Source organism: Ursus americanus, chromosome 9, assembly GCF_024610735.1.
Source record: "Ursus americanus isolate L20-20 chromosome 9, mUrsAme1.1.p, whole genome shotgun sequence".
Lineage (NCBI taxonomy): Eukaryota > Metazoa > Chordata > Mammalia > Carnivora > Ursidae > Ursus > Ursus americanus.
In genome coordinates this window covers 47073526-47100680 of record NC_142135.1, presented here as the reverse complement: position 1 = coordinate 47100680, position 27155 = coordinate 47073526, and the positions used below count along the sequence as shown (strand labels likewise).

The 27155-nt window shown below is 36.6% G+C and overlaps 1 protein-coding gene and 1 pseudogene across 7 annotated transcripts in view; one reads left to right on the top strand and one right to left on the bottom strand.

Annotated features, from left to right (window-relative positions):
• WWP1 (WW domain containing E3 ubiquitin protein ligase 1) overlaps positions 1-27155 on the top strand; it is a 113773-nt gene that overhangs the window by 3831 nt on the left and 82787 nt on the right. For 3 of the 7 annotated variants that reach the window (XM_087864772.1, XM_045806023.2, XM_045806021.2), the window contains exon 2: positions 16373-16468. In XM_087864772.1, the coding sequence (XP_087720898.1) occupies positions 16393-16468 (76 nt within the window). In that variant the 5' untranslated portion in view covers positions 16373-16392. Of the gene's footprint in view, positions 1-16372; positions 16469-16871; positions 17018-26258; positions 26350-27155 lie in introns of those variants that run through there. The other 4 variants (XM_045806025.2, XM_087864770.1, XM_045806024.2 and 1 more) reach the window with 3 other exon arrangements.
• LOC123797956 (eukaryotic translation initiation factor 4B pseudogene) lies at positions 20431-22442 on the bottom strand (annotated as a pseudogene).

The window sequence follows — 27155 nt, the reverse complement described above, 5'->3', positions numbered from 1 at the left end:
TGTCAGAGATAATCATTGCTTTTTAGATGAATGCACTGATGCTCAAAGAAGTTGAAAAAAATTTCCAAGTGTATGACTAGTAAGTGGCTGAAATTAGAATTAGAACTAAAACCCATATTTTTGTTCTTAGGTCAGTAATTTTTTTGTTTGTTTTTGGCTAACTCTTCATCTACAATGGAAATTTAACTGAAGGTGATATATGAGGAGTTTGAATTTACCTGTTTGGAATCTGTGTTAAACCTTTGTACTGTATAGATCTGAACTTGTCTAATTCTTCCTTTGTGTTAAAATGGTAACCTCATTACAGTGGCTGTTGGTGGGTAATTTTGAAATTTGTAAGTATTTATCACAAAATAGTTATCCTCCTGTCAAGGAAAGAGCAGAAGTTGATTTTTTTTTTTTTTAAAGATTTTATTTATTTATTCGACAGAGATAGAGACAGCCAGCGAGAGAGGGAACACAAGCAGGGGGAGTGGGAGAGGAAGAAGCAGGCTCATAGTGGAGGAGCCTGACGTGGGGCTCGATCCCATAACGCTGGGATCACGCCCTGAGCCGAAGGCAGACGCTTAACCGCTGTGCCACCCAGGCGCCCCAGAAGTTGATTTTTTTGTCTGAAAAAGCACATTGGTGAAATACAGGTATTAATTTCCTTCTGAAAATTTGCTGATTTTTAATTCAGCTGCTTTTACAGATGTTTGTTCTCCCATTATAAAAGCCTAGTCTATGGAAATTTGTATTTTTGGAGCATATTAATCAGGACATGATTTCTGAGTATATATCATGATATTTCATGATTTTTACTATTACATAAAAAGCTTTGGGGCGCCTGGGTGGCTTAGTCGTTAAGTGTCTGCCTTTGGCTCAGGGCGTGATCCTGGAGTCCTGGGGTTGAACCCCGCATCGGGCTCCCTGCTGCACTGGGAGCCTGCTTCTTCCTCTCCCGCTCCCCCTGCTTGTGTTCCCTCTCTCGCTGGCTGTCTCTCTCTGTGTCAAATAAATAAATAAAATCTTTAAAAAAAAACACAAAACTTTATCATGAAAAAAAAAGATGTGCCATTAAAAAGGTCTTAGTATACACTTTAGCTACACATGGTTAAACAACTTTTGGAACATATTTTGTAAAACCATATGCCAGATAACTCCTAAGTTATAAGGAAGACTAACATTTGTCTTGACATTCCTTAAAACTATTGTTTGTTCTAACACAGCCTTTTGTACCTGTTACATGCCAGGTGCTGGGTGCTGGGGTACAGTGCTGAGAGGACTTACATGAAGCCTGTCCTCTTGGAACTCAGAGTTTGGTAACTAACATTAAGAGGGGCATAAGACTTTATCTTCTGAGATTGTATGAATGTTTGGGGTTATGATAAGTTACATCTCTCTTTTTCTCTGGGTTTTGAACAAATTATGCAAAAACACAAGGAACCAGGTAAACATTGTTTTGGTCATTTATTGCTGTGTAACAACCCTAAAACTAAGTGACTTAAAACAACTCTCCTATTTGCTTATAGTTTTGCTCTCCTAGGCTGGACTCGTTTGAGCAGTTTGGGTTTTGCTGGTGGTCACTCTAAAGGCTATATTCAGCTGCAGTTCAGCTGGGAGCTGGTCTTCTCTCTCTTTTTGTCTTACTCACTCTTTCTTTCTCTTTCTCCATATTTCTTATAGTTTCAGGGCCCCGCCTCCTAAGTAACCTTTCCAGCAGTGTTGCTGGCCTTACATAGTGGCTTAGGACTCACAACAGTGCAAAGAAGAAGCAACCAGACCACATTCTGTTGGAAAGAAGAAGCAACCAGACCACATTCTGTTGGTTAAAGCAATTCACAGGTCCATCCCAGATTCGAGGGAAATGACTAGACAAGTATGTGAAGCCCAAGATTAAGCCAAACAGCTGTATTACACCAAAGTGGGGCACCTGGAAAACTCTTTATGAAGCTGCGATTTAAGCTGCCTAGTACTTTTGGTACTTTGAGTCTATGCCTGTCAGAGGGAAAGTGGAGTCTGAAATGCAAATAATAGCATATTTGGCTTATTATATAGATGGAAGTAGCTGGCACTGTCCTTGGGTAGAAAAGAAAATTTTGGATCTCTGGGGTTTCACCCTGTATGCTACCATAATGGGGCAGGATTGACTTGCTCTTCTTGGGGGCAATGAGGTCTAAAAAAGTGCAGGACGCAGAGCCCAGGCTGCTTTGAAGCAGTGATTTACCCAAGTCTCACAAATTGGATGAGACAAATGTCCCAATCAGCACTCTATGTAGAGTGGGCTGTGGGTGGGCAGAGGCCCATCCCCCTTGCCCTTATGATTATATGACACGTAGGGTAGCAGAGGTCATTGGCCAGTCATTCTGACCTTGACAAGCATTGAGCAACCTGGTGCCTCACAAATATTATTTTCTGTTTGCAGTGTCTTAGAAAAAGGTTAGGATGAGCCACTCTTCCTTGGAGAGGAGTCATAGTGAAGAGAATACTCTTTCCTTGTGGAGACTGGGATTTAACTTCTCTCTCCTTAAGGAAATGTAAGGCATAAGGTAATGCTCATCCTTACCAGGAACAGGTCAACTCTTTGATTGCTTAGCCGGGTTTCTCTCACTTTATCTTCATCACTTACCTTTATCAGTTTATCTTAGTCTCAGTAGTTTTTTTTTTTTTTTCAAGTTATCTACTGTGTAATCTTATGACTAACTGTGGAATGAAGAAGATGAATGTTACATTATTACTACATTATAGCTTATGAGTGGAATAATAAATCAGTATATTTCATTTAAAGAATACAGGTAGATTTGAAGCATTTCATATATACTGAGAAATGAACCCCTGCGTTCTAGTGGAAATATCTTTGCAAATTTCGGAAAATAGTATGTTGGCTGTTTTGGGGAGGAGTTTGGTAATTGAATGTACTGAGAAACAGGATTTATATAAATAGGAAAGGCTAGGGCACAAACAAGGGGACAGATAGAATTACCCTAGGGTGTTTCCTTATGACTCTTCCGTGCCCTAAGTTACATGGTAATTACAGGGTAGTTTAAAAATGTACTAGCATTAGGTGTGATAGCCTTTTTTTTTTATTTAACTAAAGAAAACAAGTTCTTTTGATAGCTGTCTAGTATACCCGTAATTATGATTAAATAGAATGGGTGGAAGCAAACTGTTGAGTCCTGACTTGAAGTAGGATACTCCAGTCATATATTAGCCCCTGCTTGCCAAGTTGTGCTACTTTTTGTGCTTAGTGTGGGGAGGAGAACTAGTTAAATGAATGTGGTCTGTATAAATCAGGACATACTTTACCAGAGAAGCAATAAACTAGACCACTGCACTCTAAAAGTTTAAGAATTAAAGGCATCCTGGCATGTGTTAAGAGCTGTAGCTTTAAAGTCAGGCAGAGCTGACTTCTGTCAATGCTGCTTAATAACAGTGTTGCTTCAGTTTCTTCTGTAAAATGTGGAGAATATTTTTCTTACTGAATTTTTGTAAGGATTAATTGAAATAAGTTTGTAAAGCAGGAAGGTTAGGATTGAATCTGAGAAGGATACTGACTCAACATGGCTGGCAGTCTATCAGCTGGTAATGGTTGGCTGTGCAATTTGGGAACTAGAAATTATTCACACCATTATTAGATGAATTACGGTATTGAACCGTCAGTGTGCAGCCTCTGCATCACAGTCATCTGGGATATTTGTTGAATAGCAAGATTCCTGAATATTTGAGAACTGTGGTATAGTCCTTGATAGTGGAGCTTAGGAATCTTCGTTATTAGCAGGTATCTCAGATGATTTTATACATATTAGTTTGAGAACTGCTGGTGGAAACTGAATCAGTAATTTGGGGTTCTAGTGTTCTCCGACCCAGTTTTTAAGCTGCAGTGTTCTGTAAACACACATGTATAATGTAAACAAAGAGAGCTTAACATCTGAACCTTTCAGATGTTTAAAGAGGCTTAAGATAATTGCCAAAGACTTGATCCAAACAAACTATAGAAACCTGATACAGGGTGATTATATAAGGAGTAGGCAGGAGAAGTAACCCTGCAAGAGGCATCCACCAGGCCTCTACAAAACAAAAAATTCTTTTGAGTAAAGGTATTTCTTCTTAAAAAAATATCTACTGAAACAGTTAAATTAGATATTGTGATTATCAGATAATCTGATTACTTTTCACTTAGCTACATAACCTACTTAAAATAGAGATTCTGATTGAAGTGTGTCTACTTTAGAATTTGGTCCTTTGGGTAGAAAGTAGGTTGGATGGGGGACATAATCTGTCTCTTTTGGGGAAAAGCCGTTGCTTAGTTTAAGGGCATTGACTTGTGAAAAACATTGTGAGAAAAGATTTAAATTTCAAATGTATCAATCAAGAAAAAAAAGTTGATGCTTATTTTCTCTAACTTTTCTTAGGGCAGTGATGGTGACAGCTTGGGTCTGTGTCATTTAAGCCTTTCTCAGTCCTGTGACGACATTGGAAAGTGGAACAGCAGATCTTTACGTTTGGGCTGTTCCTGGAAAAACTTGACCTATGTTGTTATGTTATATTTGTATTGTGTTTAGTACATTTTGGTAAAAATGGTTAAAAGAAAAAAACAGATCCATGATTCTTTCCAAATTTGAGTGGAAAGGATTAGTTGGCGTTTGTTTGAGGAGCGTATTGCTTTTGTGTTTGTTTTCCCTGCCTTTGTGGCTAGTGCTTTGGGGAGAAAAATAACAATAAACTCATCTCTCTTTGTCTTATGAGCTGTGAAATATGGTGTCGGTGTTTAGATTTGAATACCCAGGATGGAAAGTGCACAGTATACTCAGGAATTTCATTGTTCTAAGTTAAAAGTTTTGGTAGTAGTAACTTATTTAAACTTTCTTTGTGATTTAATCTTCCTCTAAAGTATTGGCTTTTTAATTGCTTAGACCTTAAAGTAAGACAAACCTAGATTTGAGTTCCCACACTTTATTGGCTAAGTGAACTTGGTCAAATTAACCTTGGATTAAGCCCTAATTTTATCATATGTAAACTAAGTATACATAGGTAAAGTAGTAGTAATACTTAATTGATAGATTTATTGTGTGACTTAAACCTGGCACTTAGAATTAAGTGAATATTCACTGGGATGTGTTCATAATACCTTGTTGATGTCAGATGTGTTTCAGAATTTATTTTATTTTTTTAATTTAGAAAGGTAATGCACTCCATATATTATGTTAGGTAAAACCCCAATGAAATCTATGGCAGCACCCTGTACTGTCTTTGTCAGATGTTATAAATAAGGCAATAAAAAGCCGCACATAAGTCAGATTTTGCTGTTACATGAGTCCAGGTCAGTTTAGTTTTTGCCACCAAATGAGTTATGAAGTAACTTTACATTTTTATAGCTTTCTGGGTTTTGGATTTGTGGATAAATGACTGGTCCTGTATTTTTACCATATTTTAAACTTGAGAATTACATTATTCTAGGAGTAGAGTTTTAGCTGTTTAGTTGATTTTCTCATTTTGGACAGTTTCTGTGTATTTTGGATTCTGATATTTATCTTAAGGGTGAGGCTATCTAGTGAACGTTTATACGTAGTAGCCTGCTTAACTTCTTAGGAAGAATATTTGTAAATAGTAAATTAACATTGTGTATCAGTTACTTGAGTAGCTTTAAAAACCTGAAATTTTGTGTATTTATAACAAAACATTTAGCAGTACCATATTCTTCTCAAGTACTTAAATGTTATTTTGGTCTGATCCTTACTGCAGATATGGGGGGTTTTGCTGTGTAGCATTTTGCAGCATGGCCATGTGACTGAAATGCCTTTCTTAACCTACTGTCTTTCTTAACCTGCTGTCCTCTACAATTGTGGAAGGATGGTAGAAAAATACTGTATCTGCCTCAGAGTATTGAGAGTGTGGCTAGAGTAGAGTGGTTATGGGATAGTGTTAGGAAATGAATACTCATTGCACACCTTCTATATTCCAGATTCTAAAAACAATTCTAGTTTCCTAGAGTTAATGTTAACATTTCCTTTCCCCTTCTCAAAACTCATTTTTGTATCCTCATTTTACAGATAAGAAAACTGAGACTCAGAGAGATTAAATATAAACAAATAGTAGAGTCGAAGTTTAGCCCTAGGTCTGTCTGACTCTAAAAGATGTTTTCTATATTACATTACTCCAACATGCTCTTCTCAACGCTAGAAATTGGCACTTTGGAATTGAAGAATTTGCAAATTTCCATGGCTACTTAAATGCTAGTAAATTAGAATCTTTCACGTATTAAGAAACAGTCAGGAAATGTTTGGGCATGAACTTAACTTTGGGTTATGATATCCTAGTGAGCGGTGCAATGCAGAAGAGCACTGGCCTCATTAGCAGGCCTGGGTTTGGCCTGACATTAAGAAGCTTTGTGTACCTGAATAAAGTTTCTTAATCACCTCTCAGCTTCGACTCTAAACTTATTTGAAGAGATGTAGCAGATACTGTGTATTTGAAGAATACCAAATGTTAAAAAATTACTGGATTCAAAGGAAAAAAGTCTGGAAAGCAAGTATTATGCTGTTAAAATACCATACTTTGAAACAAACAACCAGTTATTTATGGAAATTTTTGTGTCATTTTGAAACATGAGATTGTACGTAATATAATTACATTAAGTTGATCCTTGCAAAGGTAAGAATGTTATGCCCCCTGGATGTTTTTCTCAGAATTTATGAATCATGATACCAATAGCTTACGTCTTTCATTGTTAGCGTGTTTACGTTTTATACATTATCTTTTTTAGATTACTTGTTCTTTCTCAATTTTTAGGAAAAGCATTTTTAATGACTAGCTTAAAAGCCCCACAAACCACCCTACTATGAAGTTGCTTAATCTTTAAGTGATAACATAAGAGAATAGTACTGTCAGATTGATACAGCAAAATGCTCAGTTTAAGGCATAGGTTTAGCTTAGCATTTTGTTTTTTATATTGTTTTTATAGTGAAACATAGTAAAAAGAGCGTTGACTTTGAGCCCAGGAGATCTGGGTTCAAAATCCTGACTTTGACTGGTTTTATGGCCCTCCACAATATACTTAAATTCCTAAAACCTAATTTTCTTCATTTGTCAGTAGGAATAATTGACTCTGAAGGGTAACCGAAAATATTAGAGATGGGTTTTTTGTGTAATGTGACTGATAAATAATAGGAGTCCAATAGATGGTCATGGTATTCTTACTAGTTTTAGAGTCAGAGATCTGATTCAGATTCCAGGTTTAAGACTGGCTATGTTTCTGTGTCACTTAGACACTTCATGTAGTGCTGATGGCCCCAGGTAGTTATACTCTGTCATCTTAGACTTCTGCTTAGGAAGTGTTTACACAGCTCTTTTTATTACTGTTAAGTGGATTCTGTAAGTTTGGAACCTAAGTTTTAAGATGCTTGGTGTTATTTGAATTTTGTTAATTGAGTAATGCAGCACAGGAGTGGGAAATTTGATATCCACTAAGGCGTGGGGAAAAATTATCAAATACAAAAATGTTTTGCTTGAAAAGTTTTGGTATTTTGCTATTGTAAACATAATAGTGCATATTATAAGAAACTGAGAAATTATAGCAAATTAGAAAATACACTATCATTCTCATTACTGATATCATTTTGGTGTAGTTTTCCTTTGTTGATGTAAATAAATCTTAGTGTCAATTCTTTTAAAACAGAAAAATAAGAACCATCTCCCAGAATTAAGAATAATTACGAAAAATGAAGTTAGTCAATGCATAGGCAAAAATGTGTTTCACTTTTTTATTATGACCTGAGGAGGAAGAGGATGGAGCAAGGAGAGAAGGAAGGATTGGTATGATAAAAGATACAGTAATAGTGCCAAAGTCCTGTGTTTTTCTTTGGTTTTTAAGGACCATATAACTGTTTAGCTTAATTAGAATAATTGCTGCTAAATTTCATGAATAGGTTTTTGTCCTCATTAATGTTTTCTAGTAAACAAAGTACAAACATTTTTTATATACCTTACTTCCAGTAGAGGTAAACTGTTCATTTCATTTTGGGGGAAGTTGGTATAATGTAAGTTATCTATTTTTTAAAGATACATTTTGTGGAGCAATATCCCCATCTTGTGGCCTTCTAGAAAAGTGGCAACACGTTTTTTACCACTGTTTTTACAACTGTAAGCTTTCTCTGATGTTGTCCAAGGGTTCAGTCGAATTTATAATAGGCAATTCTTACTGTAAATGGGGGAGGGGAGTAGAAAACAAATGATTTATATACTTGAATTGCAACTTTGTAAAAAAAAAAAAAGCTTATTGGAGGAAAATAATACTATAAAAATGAAAACAGTTGTGGGTTGGGTTGGTGCAAAGATTATAGTTGATTGCTACTCTTATATGTTTTCATGAAATATGCAGTGTTTTTAGACAAACATTTGTGAGCTAGAAAATCTCAATATGTTCTGTGCTCTATCATTTAATAGGATTACCAAAGCCCAGAGAAATTCAGATGCCCTGTCTCACTGTGCCATTTAGTGAGACTGTTGCCTTGAGCAGTGTTTTCTAAGCTGGTGACTCTTAGAGGAATATTTTCTACATGAATTTTTTACACTTTTTTTTCATTTTGACAAAATGTTAAAGGGAAAAAAAAGTCAATTCGAGAAGTACAGTAGTTCATTTAAAAGAGCACCTAAAAACTAAATAAGGCTATTTGGTTTTAAGCCTGGGGTTATGCAGTTGTTTTTGAGATTTGGTTGATACTAATTAACCTTCATTAGCAAGCAAGTATTAAACACTCCTGTGTGCCAGGCTTTTTGGTAGGCAGGGTAGATACAATGGTGAAGATTTGTCCTGCATTCTTGGAATTTACAGTCTAGAAAAATAAAGCTGTTTTGAGGAACACAAAAGGTAGAAATCAAGGATTCTGGATAAAAATAGCTATAATTTTTTGAGTATTTACTGTGTGCCAGGCACCATGCAGAATGCTCTCGGGACTTTTTCTCAGTGTCAGAAATTTATTTTGGAATTTTGCTTTGATTTTTGCAGTAACAGTGCATATGCACACAAATAAGTGTGTGTGAAGCTCAGAAACATCTCTGTGGAGCAATGGATTTCCTTGTACAGTACAAGTGATTCAGCTATTATGGGTCTGGTAGGCGTTTATGGCTTAGTCATTTATAACATTTCTGTGGGAAAATTGGACATTAGCATATGACTTCTGAATTATTTTGAATATTTAATTAGGGCTAGAAGTTTTCAAGTTTAAACTTGAAACTTGAGCTTTTTCTTGTTTATATACTTTTGGATGTTTAAGTATTTAATAAGTCAAATGAGCATTTTAGATAACATTTATGCTTTACTTTTGTATTGGATATTTTTGTATTGTGCTGTTACTGTGAGCTGTGGCAATGAAATCACATTGGTAAGGTGGACATGGACTCGGAGCCCAGAATTAGTAGGTAAAGATGGAACGGGTATAGGTGGTTTATAGGATCTTACAGGATTTTCTTTACAATATTTTAAAGTTTTAGTTCTGTGCTATGTGGTATTTTTTTTTTTTTTTTACCTAACCACCCTAACCAATTCTACAGGGTTAATGTTTTATTAATTGTGAATCTTCATTGAACATACATTTATTGAGTGTTTAGTAAGTAAGGGCTGAGCATTAGGGGCTGGAATTATAAAGATGAGTTGTAATAAAGAAATTTACTGTGTAATAAGAGAGATAAATAAACATGGTTACAGTGCTGTGGAACATGTAGCAGCTAACTAGTCAAAAATTGAAGAGATGACACGTGAGCTGAATCATGATTAGAAATTAGGTAGATTGGGGTTGAGAGTACTTAAATGTTTCTGTGACAATCACCTCGAGTCCCCCAGCAGAGTTCCCCAGATGATTCTGACGTGCAGCCAGGTTGGGGAAAACTGGTAGTGGATTAGAAAATGTGTCATTAGTGAGCTTTGGGTAAAGAGCTTTTCTGGAGAATACCAATTATCTTATTTTCTCTAACTGAATTTTAATGAATGAAGGTGGTAGAGAGTGTATGTATACATGATGCATTTGAATAACCGGGAGTAGTTTGATAGTAGCTAGAGTATGTCCTTTTCTCTCCTGGAACCTATGCTCTAAACGCTCTACCAATTAGTGTCATTGCTTTGGGGTTTTTGTTTTGGTTTTTTTTTTTAAGAGTATTTATTTATTTGTCAGAACGAGTGTGCAAGCACAAGCGGGGGAGCAGTAGGCCGAGGGAGAAGCAAGCTCCCTGCAAAGCAAGGAGCCCGATGTGGGACTAGTGTCATTGCTTCTAAACATGAACTATTAAAAATGAAGTGGAAAAAAATTCACGTCTGTAAGGATTGTTATTGCTACTCCCCTGGACCCAAGTCTCTGCTCTTTTTGTCTCAGATTCCTTACCTAGCCATATTGCTACCTGTTGAAACAGGTAATGTTGTCTATTTTTATTGACCATTGTATTCCCAGTGTCTCAAAGGTTGCTTCCTTTGAGTTGGTAGGTAAAACCTCCTAAACGTTTTCTCAGACACTTAAGATAATCTGCATTCTCACCCATTTCTTTTCTCTTTCTAGCCTCAGCGTGGGCTGTTTATGTCTATACCTCTGTTAAATCTCTACTAACCCTGCCTTCTCAGAGATCTTGTCTTAGTAATCATCATTTCTTCTATGACTTCAGCTTATTCCTGTCTGAAAATATGTTCAAGTCTCTTCCATCTTCCATCAAAAACAAACCTAGGAATACCTCCCTTTAAGTCTCTGTCTTTTCCTTTACAGTCAAACATCTAAACAGAGGTTTCTTAAGCCATTGGTTTTTGGTCCTACCACTCTTACTAAAATTGCCCTTTCTAAGGGCCTGCTGGCATCCATATTGTCCAGTGGACAGTTTTCTCTTTTTACCTGTCTTACTGTTATCATCTCTCAGAGCTTTTCTTTTTTTTTTTTTTTTTTAAGATTTTATTTATTTATTTGACAGATAGAGACAGCCAGCGAGAGAGGGAACACAAGCAGGGGGAGTGGGAGAGGAAGAAGCAGGCTCATAGCGGAGGAGCCTGATGTGGGGCTCGATCCCATAACAGCAAGGCAGACGCTTAACCGCTGTGCCACCCAGGTGCCCCTCTCAGAGCGTTTCTTGACATTTCTTCATCTCTTCCCACCAAATTTGATTTAGGTGCTCCTCTTTTGTATTTCTGTAGTACTCTGCACAACCCTGTCAGTGAGCTTAAAGCTGCTGATTTTTCCTTGTCTGTTTCCACTGCTAAATTATAAACTCACTGAGGGCAAAGAGCATATCTCAGATGATTTTTGTATTCCTACTGTTTAACACATTACCTGAAAACGTGTCTGGTATATATATGCCAAATGACTTAATTCAGAAAAATAGTTAAAAGAAATGCCCAATATATAGTTTGTTTATTGTGTGCTAGGTACTTTTCTTAGCACTTTGTCAGTATTAACTCATTAACTCATAAGGTAGGTACTTTTTCATTTTATAGATTTAAAAACTGAGGCAGTGTGAAGTAAAGAAGCTTGCCAAAAGTTGAATACAGTAGTCAGGTGGAGCCAGGATTTGCATCTGGGCAGTCTGGCTGCAGAATTTATGCTCTTAACCACTATTATGCTGCCTCTTAGTAAATGTGGGAGTAGAAATTCAAACCCAAATTCAAACTAGACTTTGGTAAATGATAGTTTATTATTTTCAATAGTTTGTTACTTCCCGCACCTCATTAGAAATAATTGGACCACCAAACAGACTGAAAGGCTTCTATAAGTGACAGTTTAGTTGTTGACAGGGCTTGACTTGTGTTACTAGATGTTTAGAGTCTTATATTAAGTTTGCAGCAAGTGTAATTTTTTTTCTTTTTAATTGTTAAGTTCTGACTTGGAAAAGAGCAAAACCAGCACTTGTGTCAGCTCAAAATATAAATATCTTTGCTATTTGATCCTCTGGACTGGACTTTATTTCCGTGTGTCATCGTTATTGCTGGTGAGCCTCTAGTCTACTGTCCAAATTCTATTATTAATAATTACCTTTTTTGGAGGGAATTTACCTTCTGTGTAGACCAGCAGACCCTAGAAGTTTTGCTGGCTGGAAGTTTGTAAGAAACACATTTTGTTTGAAAGGATGGGTGGTTAGTTTTGCTTTGGATAGGTAGCTATTTTGTAACTATTTCTCATCAACTGAGGGCAAGCACCTTGATAAGAAAAGCAAGTTAAGTTACTGTGATCGTATTTGTGCTGTGACTGGAGTCTTGCTGGGTGTGATGCAAAGCTGATTTGAAGGCAAGGAAGCAGATGGAATTTGAAGTAACCAGAATCAAGAAGTAACTTGATTAGGGGCGCCTGGGTGGCTCAGTCGTTAAGCGTCTGCCTTCGGCTCAGGGCGTGATCCCGGCGTTCCCGGGATCGAGTCCCACATCGGGCTCCTCTGCTGGGAGGAGCCTGCTTCTTCCTCTCCCAGTCCCCCTGCTTGTGTTCCCTCTCTCGCTGCTGTCTCTCTGTCACATAAATAAATAAAATCTTTAAAAAAAAAAAAAAAAAAAAAAAAGTAACTTGATTAGAGCTAACTAGAATGAGAAAGAGAATTGAGTTAAGTATCTTGACTAGCTATTGGACATGATTTCTTGTCAACAGAGTGAATTTTATGTGAAGAGCAATGAGGAAGTAAATGCAGGAATTTAATGGACAGCAGTTCATTAGGGTGTGTGCCATGGTAATGTAAGGAGGCACAGGTTAAATTCAGCAAGGCTTTTGACTATCTCAGTAAGGATATACAGTAACAGTGTGAATGTTGATTTGAGGAAGGGTAAGAAATAGTTGGTCATAGAGTAATTTTGAGAGCAAGGAGTTCACATAGTTTGGAAACAGTTAAAATTGGCAATAAAAAGGGAATCTATAGATCTATCAAGATTCAGTGCTTATCAGGAAATTAAAATTGTGATGTGTATGATGTATTTCAGTGTAAGATTTTTATTTATTTTTGCTTGTTTTAAGTGGCAGCAGATAACATTAATGAGAGGAAAATTTTCAGATCATTCTATGGTAAAGCAGATTTTCTGTGTAATTGAGAGGAATAATACTTAAAAGATACAGTTGAATATAAACTCACTGTATACAAGAAAGTGAGATTTAAATATAGGGAGAGTGAATTTATAAAAGGGGAGATGTGAAATATATCTGGAAGAAAAAAGTCAAGAAAAGAGGTCTAGATTTGTGTTGCTGGAAAAGTAGAGGTAAAAATTGGAGGATGAGTGAAAACAGAACCAAAAGATTTGGAGAGAATTAATGTATTTACCTCCTCTGGTTGAAAATCTGAAATTGAGTGGAGATAAATAATAAGAGTTGGAGATAGTGAGTGATTTAGGAAACTTGGCATTTTGAAGATAAATACTTTTTTTTCATTAAAAAAAAAAAACAAAACTTCCTGTGCTCCTTCTGTGAAGTGCTGTAGTATAGGTCACTAAAAGGAACTTTAAAATTGACCGAAAGTACAGAAAGATGGAGGAAAGGTGAGTTTATTAGAACCTGTGATTAGATAGGCATTTTTAGATTAAGATAGATACCCAAACCATAGTCAGAAGTTAGAGTACCTGTAGATGCCCATCTTTATTTGTCCTTTGTCTGGTACATAATGCAAGTGCTTTATAAGTCACTGGAATGACAGAGTTTAAAAGTGTTATTATTATTTTTTTTTGATCCAGTGGCACTTGTAAAAATCAGGAGGGTGATGTTCCTGCGTTTTGCTTTTAAGAGGATTAATCAGTGATACTTAGGTCAATGTGGACAGGTAAACTTAAGAAATCAGCTAGCTTCTCTCCCAAACAGAAATGTATGTGAAATTTTGAAACTGCGAAGTGCTGTGAAAACATAGAGTAGTGATGATATTGCCACTAGGTGCTGGTAGGACAAAGAAGAGCTGGTGGGACTGGAGACCCTGAGTTAAGTGGACAGATTATAAAGGGAACGTGCGGTGGTAGAACTTTGGGGTCAGCGCTGCTGGTCAGGGAATGTGATTGGCCAGTGGGATACAAAGCCATGGATTTGTTGGCACACATGCAGAGACAAGAGTAAGGATGATGGTGTGGTGTGGGGGAAAAACAGTGGGCCTGAATATTAAGAAGCTATTCAGGAAGTTGGAAATGCCTTTGGATCCTTAGGAGACCACAGAGGTGATTATTTGGAGTTTGGTAAAAGTAAGCAATTCTGAGGGGTAAAAGACACTAGGTATTGAGAAAACTTCTTGCTCCTTCCTTTTCCCTTCCCCCAACATGTAGTCCCAGTGGTGTGATATTGAAGCCTGATGATGAGTTGTAGTCCCTGTAAGGTTGATTTTTCCTTTCTGAATATTTAGGTCATTCAGAAACCTAAAATTTAACAGGATTATGCTTTATTGTTATAACAGGATTCCGTAAGAAAAATCTCAGAGATACATTAAAAAAGCTGCCTACACAGTTAGAGCCATTATACTGTTTACTAACGTTACCAAAACCCCGGTGTGCCCCGAAGTGAGAGGTTTCTCTGGGAGCAGAACTAAAACGTGGATGGTTCTGGCAAATCAGTATGAGTTAGTCACCCTCTCGTTTACTCTCTCCCATTTTATAAATGAATTAAAATGATGAACAGTATCTTTTTATAAATGATCTCTATATAGAAATAACATTCCTGTATTATTCAAATTAAATCGCCTATTTTGTAGTCTATGCTTTTATGAAATACTTATTTTCTGCTTTAGAGTTGCTAAATCTTGGATATTTTAGGGGCAGGAAAGCTGTTTTTTTCTACTCTATATTGGCCACTTCCATTAAGTTTTAAATTTTGTGCAGTCGATATAATAGCTTTGCTTAAATGCAGGCTTTCTAATGTTCCATGTTCCACATTCATTAGATGAAACATCTCTAGTACCTGGTTATGTACAGTCCTGTCTTGTTACTGAAATGTTTACTATGTATTAATAGTCTAGTTTTGAAGACAATAAGTATTGAAGTTGGGACTTTGTCTTCCACCTTTTTTGTGTCCTTGCCATGCCCACTTTACAGACAGGCAGTCAGTTAAGTGTGAAATTGATCCAGGCAGATAGATATGTGACAGTAGTTTTTGGGCTTTTCCAAGTCTTGATCCTATGCAAAGCATGCAAAATGGATCAGGTTTGTTGTTCTTTTTTCTTAATATTGCTTCTGAAAGTAAAAGTCTTTACTTAAGAAAGCTGTTGTGGCCTGGGTGGCTCAGTTGGTTAAGCATTTGCCTTTGGCTCAGGTCATGATCCTGCGGTCCTGGGATCAAGTCCCACATCCTTCTCCTTGCTCAGTGGGGAGCCTGCCTTCCCTCCGCCTGCCACTTCCCCTGTGTGTGTGCGCGCGCGCGCTCTGTCTCTCTCTCTTTCTCTGACAAATAAATAAAGTCTTTAAAAAAAAAAACCCATCTCGAAGTAAGCAGGCAATTAAGATGCATCTTCTAAGTGGGGATTCAGTAGGCCTATCACCTGGGAGGACTGGAAGCGTAATTATCTACATTCAGGACTCTATTCTTTGCAGTTGAGTAATAACTTTTATACAATTCTGTGGCATTTTTAAAGGCTTGAGCTGGACAAAATCAGCTTATATATAACTGGGCATATCCCCTGGGCATAGTTTATGACCTAAATTCATTTTGATGAATAACTAATTTGCTCAAAAGTTTGTTAAAATTCAGACTTTGTTTTTTCCTTTTGCCATAGTTGGTCACACAGCTGTTAAGTGGTAGAATAGGAGATGAAATCAAAATAGTATGACTGAGCAGTTAGCTCTTAAACTTTGTACTGTATTGTCTCTACAATTTGCTCCTCTTCTGCTCCCTATCCTGGTTATGGCAACTTCATCCACCCAGATAGTGAAGTAGGAAATTTTAGTTGTTCAGAATCCTTTCTAACCCTCAGCTGTCCCAAAACCATGTATTTCCTGAGTGTTCTCCCCTCGCATTACCTGCTGTGGTTCAGATAAACTCAATATTTTAAATCTAACCCCACTGCTGCTAAAGTTACTCTTCTCAAATGTGATTCTCATTATTGTAACCCATTGGTGTCTATCAGTTACCTTTACGATAAACTTTAAACTACTATGTTTGGTATATTTTGAAGGCCAAACTGTTATTCCATAGGATCTTCTACAATTTAGATTACTCTGTTAGCCTTATCACTTGACGCTATCCTTACTTTCCATTTTCCAGCCATTCCAGTAGCTCTCTGAATGCTCCATGCTTTCTGTAGTTTTCTCTTAAAGAATTATGCATCAAGACACAGTTCATTCAACGATTGGTTATCTTCTGTGAACCCTTTCCTGATTCCTGTAGTTTGGTTTATCCACTTTTTCTTGTGTGCCCCAGATGTACTACTTTACATTTTGCATCTGCTTTAGTAACTGTAAAACTGAAAGCCATTTATTTGTTTACAGGTTTTTCTCCTGACTAGACTATGAGCTCCTTGAAAGAAGGAATCGTGTCTTACTCATCTTTATATGCCCAGTGTCTAGCACAGTTCCTGGTACATAGTAAGTGATGAGCAACTTCTTTTTTAACTAAGACTATATTTAGCACTCAAACTCCATATATTGATAGTTAATTATACCTCTCTAGACCTACATTGTCATAAAAAATATGACTGTAGACTTTTAACACTTTTGAGGCACAGTGTCCTCATCTGTAAGATGAGAATAGTACCCACTTACTCATACAGTGTTATTGTAATGCCAGATTAAAGAATATATATATAGCAGTACATTGTATTTTAAGTGTCACACAACTTTGTTATTAAATGAAGTGTGGGAACTAATTGTATATTGGATTTGATTATTTTATTTGCTCTGTTCCTTCCCTTTTAGGGCAAAAGGTGCCATTTTTTTTTTTAAAGATTTTATTTATTTATTCGACAGAGATAGAGACAGCCAGCGAGAGAGGGAACACAAGCAGGGGGAGTGGGAGAGGAAGAAGCAGGCTCATAGCGGAGGAGCCTGATGTGGGGCTCGATCCCATAACGCCAGGATCACGCCCTGAGCCGAAGGCAGACGCTTAACCGCTGTGCCACCCAGGCGCCCCAAAAGGTGCCATTTTTGAACCATCTCTGTCATGTTTTGCAGTTTAAATTTGCAGTTACTGATTATCAGAAGCATGTACTCAAAATAACAAATCCTGTGACTATTTATCTTCTTTATTCTCAGCAGTTACCTTTCTAATTGACTAATAGAGTTCCTCCATTTTCTTTTCATCTACCTCCCAATGAATTAATATCTTTTACCTTTCCTTAGATCCCTCATACATTGTTCAGAGGAAGCATTGTCTTTTTCTTGGAAGACTAATCACATCATCTGTGTGAAAGCTATGTCCTTTCCTTCTTTTCCTACACAGGCTGTAGGCTTACTGCCTTAACATCACACTTGATGAATTAGTGATCTGCACTTTACTTCCTTACCTTCCATGCACTCTTGAAATTTTTAAATAATTCTGTAATTTGAACATGCCTGATTATGTGTAACATATGGAAGTTAATAATAAAAAGAAACATTTGGGAACCAACCACTTAGAAACTAGGTCAGTACCAATACAGTTGAAAAGCTACCTGTGAGCAACTCTGTAACCGCATGTTCCTGTCTTTCCCCAACCCCTGAAGTAACTGCTATTCTGAATTTTTTTATCTCCTCTTTTTTAAATGATAATACCACAATGTATTTTTTTGTTTTGAGTTTAATAATTGTTGTTTATAGCCTTTGTAAACTTTGCACAAATGGTATCTTATTATCAGGAAAACCTATTTTACAAATCTTTATACATTCCAAAGAAAACATTCAAGTATCATAAAAGAATACAAAGAAAAATTTCAGTGTGCAAATTTATAACAAAATAGTGGTGGAGACTTATTTTTGGACTGTGTGGTTATTGCGCCACATACAAAATAAAATGCTTTATCCAGAGCATAGAAATATAGCAGAAGTATTTCCATACACTAGTTTTCTTAGTTTGTGCAGAAATCTTCCAATTAGTTTCACAGTGTACTCCTTGGAAGAGTGAAAGTTTGTCATTTGATTGCCCTTTGAACCGCAGCAATTCTTCAGTGGGCTTCACTCAATTGTTTGTTGATTGTATAAGCATTTGAGACTCAGGATCCACAGTGTCTCCGTGTTTCTGAATTTCTTTCTCAATCATGGAATTGTGGTATTTTCCAAGGAAATGCGTAGGAAACGATGAGGTCATGATAACTGCCAAAAGAATTCATTTCTTTCTTCTTTGTGTTTAAGAGTTGGAAACATTTCTTGATGACTTCAGTGTAGAATGTTAAATCTTAGAGGTGGGACTGAGTGAGAAGATTATAATAGTACTCCATTTGTATTTTTTTTTCATTCACTATTATGTTTCTAAGACCCATTCGTGTTGCTGCTTGTAGCTATAGTTCATTCATTCTCACTGCTGTATAATGTTCCATTGTGTGAGTTAGCCTAATTCATTTAACCATTTTTCTGCCAGTGGACATTTGAGTATTTTTCCTTTTTTTTGTTATTTTTTAGTATGCTTACCTTTGGCACACAAGTACAAACATTTTCTATACTATGTACCTAGAGTTGCTATTGAAGGACATGCAGATTTTTAACTTTATGTGATAATGCCAAATTGTTTCCCAGCAATTGTACCAATATTAACACCTACCAGGAGGATTTTACCAATTTAAACACCTAGTAGCAGTCTATAAGAGCCACCACCTTCTTTACTTTTTTGGGGGGAGGGGGCATTATTCGGTACTGTCAACATTTCTAGTTTTTATCATTCTAGTGAGTTTATTTATTTTTCTAGTGAGTCTAAAAATAACATCTTAGGTGGTCTTAAGTTGTATTTCACTGATGAATAATGAGATTCTGCATCTTTTCATTTACTAATTGGCTTTAAAAGTTTCCTTTTTCTACAAAATTCATGTTCAAGTTTTTTGCTTATTTGTCTACTTGTATTTTTATCCTGTTTTTTGTAGAAGTTCTCATATAGTTTAAATACTAATCTTTAATCAGCTTTGTGTTTTTAAATATCTTCCAGTTTGTAGCTTATCTTTTTAATTTGCTTTATTATGTTTTATGATAAACAGAAGTTCTTGGTTTCCACATAGTCAAAAAGTCACACTTTTCTTTTTTGGTTGGTATGCATGTTTAAGAAATCCTTTTCTGGCAGGGCACAAAAACAGTAGTTTTCTGCTCTAATTTCTTCTAAAAATTTTGAAGTTTGTCTTTCATATGTACATCACTAATCCATCTTGAATTGATGTTGTATATGATGTGAGGATCCAATTTAATTTTTCCATATTGGTACTTTCAGTACTATTTAGTTGTCCCTCTTATTCCTTAGATCTGCATTGTTATATCTGTTACATGAGGATGTCCTTACATACCTTGGTCTCTTTGGGGACTCCCTATTTTGTTTTGTTTTATTTACCCTTCATCAGTCTTGCCAGGCGTTTGTTTTTGTGTTTTCTAAGAATTCTAACTTTGTTAATCTTTTTTTTTTTTTTTAATTTTTATTTCAGAGAGAGAGAGAGAGCATGTGTGTGAGCAGGGGGAGGGGCAGAGGGAGAGAGAGAGAGAGAACCCTAAGCAGACTCTGTGCTGAGCACAGAGCCCAACGCAGGGCTCAATACCACGACTCCAAGATCACGACCCTAGCTGTAATCAAGAGTTGGATGCTCAACCAACAGCCACCCAGGCTCCCCTTTGTTAATCCTTTGTTTCCTTTCTTCTACTTCATTAGTTTCTTTTCTTTCTTATTCTGTACTTTATAGGGTTTACTCTGTTAATTTCTTTCTATTTTAACAAATTAGCCTGTTAACTTACTAATTTTCAGCGTTTCTTCTTTTCCTAGTATAAGTCTTTAAGGCTATAGATTTGCGTCTAAGTTAACTTTGTTGTATCCCACAAATTTTTATATGGTACCTTCGTTATCATTCAGTTATTAATATTTTTTTAAAAACTTTTCAGCGTGGTTTCTTCTGATTCATGAAATATTTAGAAGTCTTTTTTCTATTTGTGTTTTAAAAATTCATCTTCCATTATTAATTTTTTAAGATTTTATTTATTAGAGAGAGGGAGAGCAAGCACATGTGCACACAAGAAGGGGGGAGGGTCAGAGGGAGACAGAAAACCAGACTCCCCACTGAGCAGGGAGCCCAATGCAGGGTTCAATCCCAGGACCCCGGTATCATGACCTGAGCCAAAGGCATACCCTTAACCAACTGACCCACCTAGGTGCCCCCTATTTTTGTTTTTGTTTTTTTTACTTAATTGTATATGGTCAGCACCTGGGAACAGCATTATACATATTCTTTGAAATACAGTGAGATTTTCATTATGTCCCAGTATGTATTGGTTTTCTATATGCTTCATTTATGCTTGAGAAGAATGCTTATTTTCTAATATTTGGGTATAAGGTTCTGATGAACAAGTCCTGCTTGTTCATCATTTTATTTTTATTTTTATTTTTTGATCTATTTGACCTATGAAAAATTAGAGTGTGTTGAAATCACCCACAGCAATGCCACTTTGTAAATTTCTTCCTGTAATTCTAAAAATCCTTTGAGGCTTTTTTCCCCTCACCAAGAGATGGTGAGTTTGGATATTTTGTCCTGTCTGGATAGATATTTGATTTGCTCAGGAATGTTTCAGGGTAGCGAGAGAGTAGGAAAAAGTACAGGATGCGGAGGTCTATCCTGTATGATCATCCCCCTCAATTTAATCTTATCCATCAGCTGGGAGAGTGGCATACTTACAGTACTGAAGTTACAGGCTGGATTCTTCAGGTGTCTTTGGCTCAGGGGCAGATTTGGACTTTTTTTTTTTTTTTTAAGTAGGCTCCAAGCCTAGTGTGGAGCCCAACACAGGGCTCAAACTCACGACCATGAAATCCAGACACTTAACTGACTGAGCCACCCAGGTGCCCCCAGATTTGGAATTTTGATCCTTTTTGCCATGTTTCCTTTCAGACTCCTTCCATTTGTCTTTGTTCCCTTCATATCTTGGGCCATGCTGGACTTCCCACTTCTACCTTTTTGGACACTCACCCCATCTAGTTTATTTTTATCTTTCCAGGTTGATCCTTCCTGAGATGGTTGAGCTGGAGCTACTTTCCCCCCATCCCTTGTAGGAGATTGCTGTTCTGTTTGAGCTCTGAAATTAAGCATAAGAATTAACATTTCACTTCACCCAAGCATCCACTTTTAATGGAGGGGACAGCATTACCTTTAGCAGCTGTTTAGGTTTGGGAAGATTAGAAGTTGGAGAGTGATGGTCTTCTGCTGTACTGAGTATTTCTTTTTCCAGATTTCTCAGTTTCTCTCCTTTACGCATCCTGCTCTGACTTCTGATGCGGCTGAGACCAGTTTGAGATGAGAAACTTCCTGTCCTTGACCATTCTTGTTCCTGAGTTTTTTCACTTTGCCACTTCGGATGTCTCTTCTGAGGCTGTCATTCTAGTTCGGGTTCATCTCGCTGATGCTTCGATTTCTCCTGTTCCTTCTGTAGCTGCTTTTCTACTTCTTGTTCTCTTATAGCTGGGTCAGTAGCCCTTGCCGCTCCAAACATAGAAGCTGCTTGACTAGACTGGGAGGTGCCAGCCAAGGAGTCATCTTCCTTAGGAGTACTCTGAAGTTTTAGATTCAGTTTGGTTCTTTGGGAGGGACCTCTGTTATCATATCTGTAATCATCCCCAGAATAATCGTCTTTGGAGCTCCTCAACTGAACATCACGTCTATCATATTGGTCTTCCGGGTGGTCCCACTTCCTCCGTAGTCATCATCCCTATTGTACCCACTAACACATATACTTCTGCTGCTGTTTAATCCTGGAGTCGTAGCCTCAATCATAGCCTCTGCTGTGTTAGTCATCATAGCAATCCTTGCCTCCATAATGATTATGATGTTTGCCTACAAAGCTCTCATCACCTCTTCTAGGTAGATAGTCATCCAGGCTGTCTGTTTGGATGTTTTGTGAGAATCCTGATTTCTTGCGCAGTCAAAAGAATGAGCATCCTTGTCTTTATCTTGAGCTTGATCAGGGGAGTCCATTGGAATTTTGTTAACCAGACTCTTCATTGAGGCTTAGGGCACCGAGCAAGGAAGGCAGGTTCTCAAACTCCATGCGATCAAAACCTTTCAACCTCTCTGGCTTGCTGGGTTCAAATGGTAAATGCAGTGCACGGATATTTAATCCTCTAAAGAATTCCTTAATGGAGACTTCTGTCACACCACAAATTGTGTTTCCTAGAGAAGTGGCGTAGAGTAGCAATTTGAGAAGATGGCTCTGGTTGATACTAGGTTGTCAAGGGGGCCTGTGGAGCAGTGGTTAGTTGGTGGTTCCTTATACATGCTGTCATCATTACTGTGCCACTGGTTGAAACATCTTCCAGATCAGTCCAGCTTACTGGTTTGGGGACAGACATGCTTCCCCCACCAGTGCTGCCATCCTCAGCCAGGAAGTCTGTTAGGGAGATAGTCTTCCCCATCTTTTTTGCTGAGGTCACTATGCTGGGGAGCATTTTCTTTTAAGCATGCAGATTTACAGTTTTAGGCCTACTTACTTATTTGCACCTTGTATCATTTTCTTAGTTCTCCTCCTTAATAATGCTGTTTGTCTGCTCTTATCACTAATCCCAGCTTTCTGTTTATATTTGCTTATATATTGTTTATATTTGTCCAGTATGTTCTTTTCCATATTTTGCTTTCATCTTATCAGTATCTTTACTTGGTAAGTATCTCTTATCTTTTGAATTTATCCATATGTATTTGTTGTGATTATTTCTATGTTCGGACTTTCTTACTTTGTGTTTTCTGATAGTTTTGGTTATTCTTTTTTTTCTGCCTAGACTTTTTGGATTGATTTGAGTTTTTGGTTTTTTAAGACTCTTTTCTACTCCACTAGCTTGGAAATTATACTCTCTATTTCTATTATTTTATGATTACCCTTGAAATTCTGCTGGAAATGCAGTACAGTCAAAATTAAACCAGATTATAATCCCTCTGCTGAACAATTCAAGGATTTACACAGTTAACTCCTATCCTTTTCTTGCCTGCCCTGCCCATCCCCTATATGCTTCTGTTCCTTTGTTCCATGTATTAATGGTTTATACTGGTTTTGTTTAAATGCCATAATAAGATGTTGCTATTTTATTCAGACAATATTTATTTAGATTTACTTGTATGCTTACCAGCTTCTACTCATCTTTCCCTTCTTGCCTCTTAGAGAGCATCCTTCTGTGGTAATTTTATTCTTTTATGAAACACATTCTTCAGATTTTCTTAAAGGTCTACTGTTGATAAACTCTGTTGGTTTTTCTGGCAATGTCTTAATAGCCTTCCATATTCCCCAAAGTAAGTTTTGATGGTTGAGTAATTTTTGTCTCAGTTCTTTGTAGATAAGTTTGTTCTCTGCCTTCCATGCCTTCATTGTTGCTGTTAAGAATTTAACTGTCACATTATTCTCTTGTTTTGTATGTAGTCTCTTTTCTCTGGCTGCTTTTTATCATGGTCTTTTTTCGGTGTTCTGTAGTTTCACTGCTCTGTGGCCACCTGTGAATGTCTTTGTTTATCCCACCTCTTTCTTATTTATACACACACACACACACACACACACATATATATATATATGGATGTATATGTGTATATATATATACACACACACGTATGTGTGCATATATACATCCATATATATGGTGTATTTCTTAGAATTGTGGATAAATGTCTTTCATTGTTTCTAGAAAATGAAGTCATTTTCTCTTCTAGTATGACCTCTTCTTTTCATTTCCGGGGTATGAGTAGAAATATGTGTCCAATAAGCTTCATGTCTTTTAGCCTCTCTTTGCTTTTTTCTGTCTCTTTATTTCAGTACTACTTACAAATGACTTTTTCAGATTTATATTCAAATTTACTGATTCTCTCTTAAGTTCGATCTAATCTGAAAAAACTGGAATTTAGTTAACATTGATATTGGGTCATTAATTATAACAAATGTGGCATACTAATGTGAGATGCTAACAGTAGGAAAAGCTATATGAGTATATGATAACTCTGTTATCTTCACAACTTTTATGTAAATCTGAAACTATTCTAAAATAAAGAGTTAAAACGGGCACCTGGGTGATGCAGTCGGTTAAGCATCTGCCTTCAGCTGAGGTCATGATCCCAGGGTTCTGGGATCGAATCCCACATCAGGCTCCCTGATGAGGGTCGGGAAGGAGTCTGCTTCTCTCTCTTCCCCTCCCCTATGCTCATGTTCTCTTTCTTTCAAATAAATACATAAAATCTTTTTTTTAAAAAAGAGTTAAATTCTGACTCTTTTTCAAATATGCACTGCCATTTTTCTTTTTGCTTGACCATGTTTTTTATTGCTAAAACTAAATTTTTAAATGTTTATACTTCATAATATGTAAAATCCATGTAGGGTCAGAAACTATTATTTTTTGTTTCTGCTCAGTTGTGGTGGCTTGTTTTCTTATAAGTTTGATTTTTTTTTTTTTAACCGTAGGCTCATAATTGGTTGCTTGTTATATTGGGTAATCCCAGTGGCTTGAAATATGGTGCTTTCCTGCAAGTGTGTGTATATGCTTCTTCTGTGTTACAGGTTACAGCTGATTTGGGCTTTCACTTCTTGTGGAGTCTCAGCTTCCTTACCTTGAAGGAGGCACGGTGCTTTATTTCTTGATCTCAGTGCTACTATCAGCATGTACCTCCAGGACAATACTCTCAATTTAAATTTTTTTTTTTTTTTTTTTTTTTGCTTACTACTACTCACTGTCCTATTTCAACTCAGTTAAAAAATTTTTTTTTGCTACTACGATGTGGGGTGGCTGTAAGCTTGATAATTTTACACTTCTTTAGAACATAGCAATGTTCGAAAACTACACTGGTTTTAATTTATCCAGGATCTTTTATACTGAAGCGGGAGGACCTTTCAAAATATTTAGTATACCAGCTGCTTGAAATTGAAAACCTTTAATTTCCATTGATTTTCTTCAATGTCCATTGATTATCTAAAGCTTCTATTCCCATTGGTTTTCTCATAGGCATATGACAGCTGATGTACTTGCAGGTGATGTAATCCTTGAACCAGTTTTCTCATCTGCAGGATGATGGCATTGGCCTGAATGAGATCTCACAATCTGAATATATATTAACTAGAATTAGCCAAATAGTACGCAACTGTTTATCTTATCTTTTTATACACATGTATGCATATATACAGGCACATAATATATGCAACTACAAATAGGAGAGTATAACGATTTTAGAGTATTAGATTCCTGAATTTAGGTGAGGGATCTAAATAGAGCATAGAAAATAGTACAAATGGGGAAAAAAAGATAAACATTATATTCATTAGTATTTCTCAATCTTGACCAGAATGTTCTACTTCATCGTTCAGTAGGTTAAGGGTGGATAGAAGTTTGGCCTTAAATATTTTCTTCTGCAGAAAGCCAAAGTAGCTCAACTTTGTATTTGATTTAAAAAGTAAAAATTGAAGTGGAGGAATGGAGCAGAACATGCAAAAAATTATCTATAAAAAGAAACATGTAAAATTTACTGGGGACATGGTAACTAATGCTATATAAATCTGAACTAAGTACTGTGGTGAAAAAGTTATGATAAAATGCCTTGCTTGGAACAGTTGAAGACATTACAGAATGTGGGCTATATAATAGAGAATAGTAATGTACTAGTTAAATTCCTGAGTTTGATCATTGTTCTTTTGTTCTTTAAGAGAGTATTTTTATTAGGAAAAACACGCTAAAGTATTAAAAGATGAAGGGGCAATTTACTTAGGTGGTTCAGATAAGTAAGCTAGCAAGTAAATAAATAAAGTATATGATATAACATATAAAAATTGTGCATTTATTTATAAATCAGCACATGGGGGGGTGGGGGTTAGTTTGGCCGGGTGATGGGTATTAAGGAGGGCACATGTTGTGATGAGCACTGGGTGTTATATGCAACTAATGAATCGTTGAGCACTACATCAAAAACTAATGATGTACTGTACAGTGGCTAACTGAACATAATAAAAAAATAAATAAATCAACACATAATGCTGGATTCTTAGTATCATTTATTTTGTTCAAGTTGACCGAGATGTGGTTATTGGCCATATTCTTCTGGAATGCTTTTAATACTAAGGTTTAATTTTAAATGGAGGACAGCTGTGACTTTGTCCTTTGATGAGTTGAAAATATTGTATTAGGTTTGGTTTCTTAATTGATTCAAACAGTTTTAATCATATTGCAAGTTACACTCTTGTCTAACACATGAATAAATTAACTTTTTAATAGGTTTAAGCTGAATATTGGGACATGGCCACTGCTTCACCACGGTCTGATACTAGTAATAACCACAGTGGAAGGTTACAGTTACAGGTAACTGGTAAGTTATTTTCATAATAACTTAAAATAGTGATTCCCTGATGATACTTTTTTAATACCTAATTCAGCAAACTTATTCCACAAGTATCTTTTCTTTTAGATTCATACTGTGAGATGTTTGTTGCAACAGACCTTATAGGTAGAAACTTTCTAAAAGTATTTTATTTATTCAGTAAATATTTATTGAACCTGTGCTGGATGCAGAGAAGATATATCCTCTTTGGTGGGAGAATTTGGGTATTAGAATAAGCATCTTTGAACTGGACCTTAAATGGTTATGAGGATGGAGAAGGATGCTAAAGGCCTTTTTCATCTGTTCACCCATCCAATCATTGGCAAATATATAAGTGGAATTACATGTATGAAAACACAAGGCCCTAGTTCTCCAGGAATTTACTGTATAGTGTTGAGACTATAGGTTTGTTTTACATGGAAAATTACCATGCAGAGTGACTATTAACTGGATGCAGTGAGAACTTAGAGGAAGGTGTCTTTAGTCAGCTTGGTATCTGAAATGGCCTGCAGACACAGGAGAACAGAGTAAGAGAACTCACAGAGGGTAACACTTTTAACTCTTACGGGAGGAGTCAGAATTCATCTCAAATTAGATTGGCAGCAGAAAGCATTAGAGGAATAAGGAACATTTGCAGAAGTTGGGAGAGTCTTGGTTAGGAGGCTTCAGATAATTCATTCATTATATATAAACAATAGAAATATCTGTAAGATAGAAAAATTCCTGGAGGTAAGATATATATTGGAGGGGTGGGGGAAGGAAGGGAGAAAGTTCGTAATAGCAAAAGACAGCAA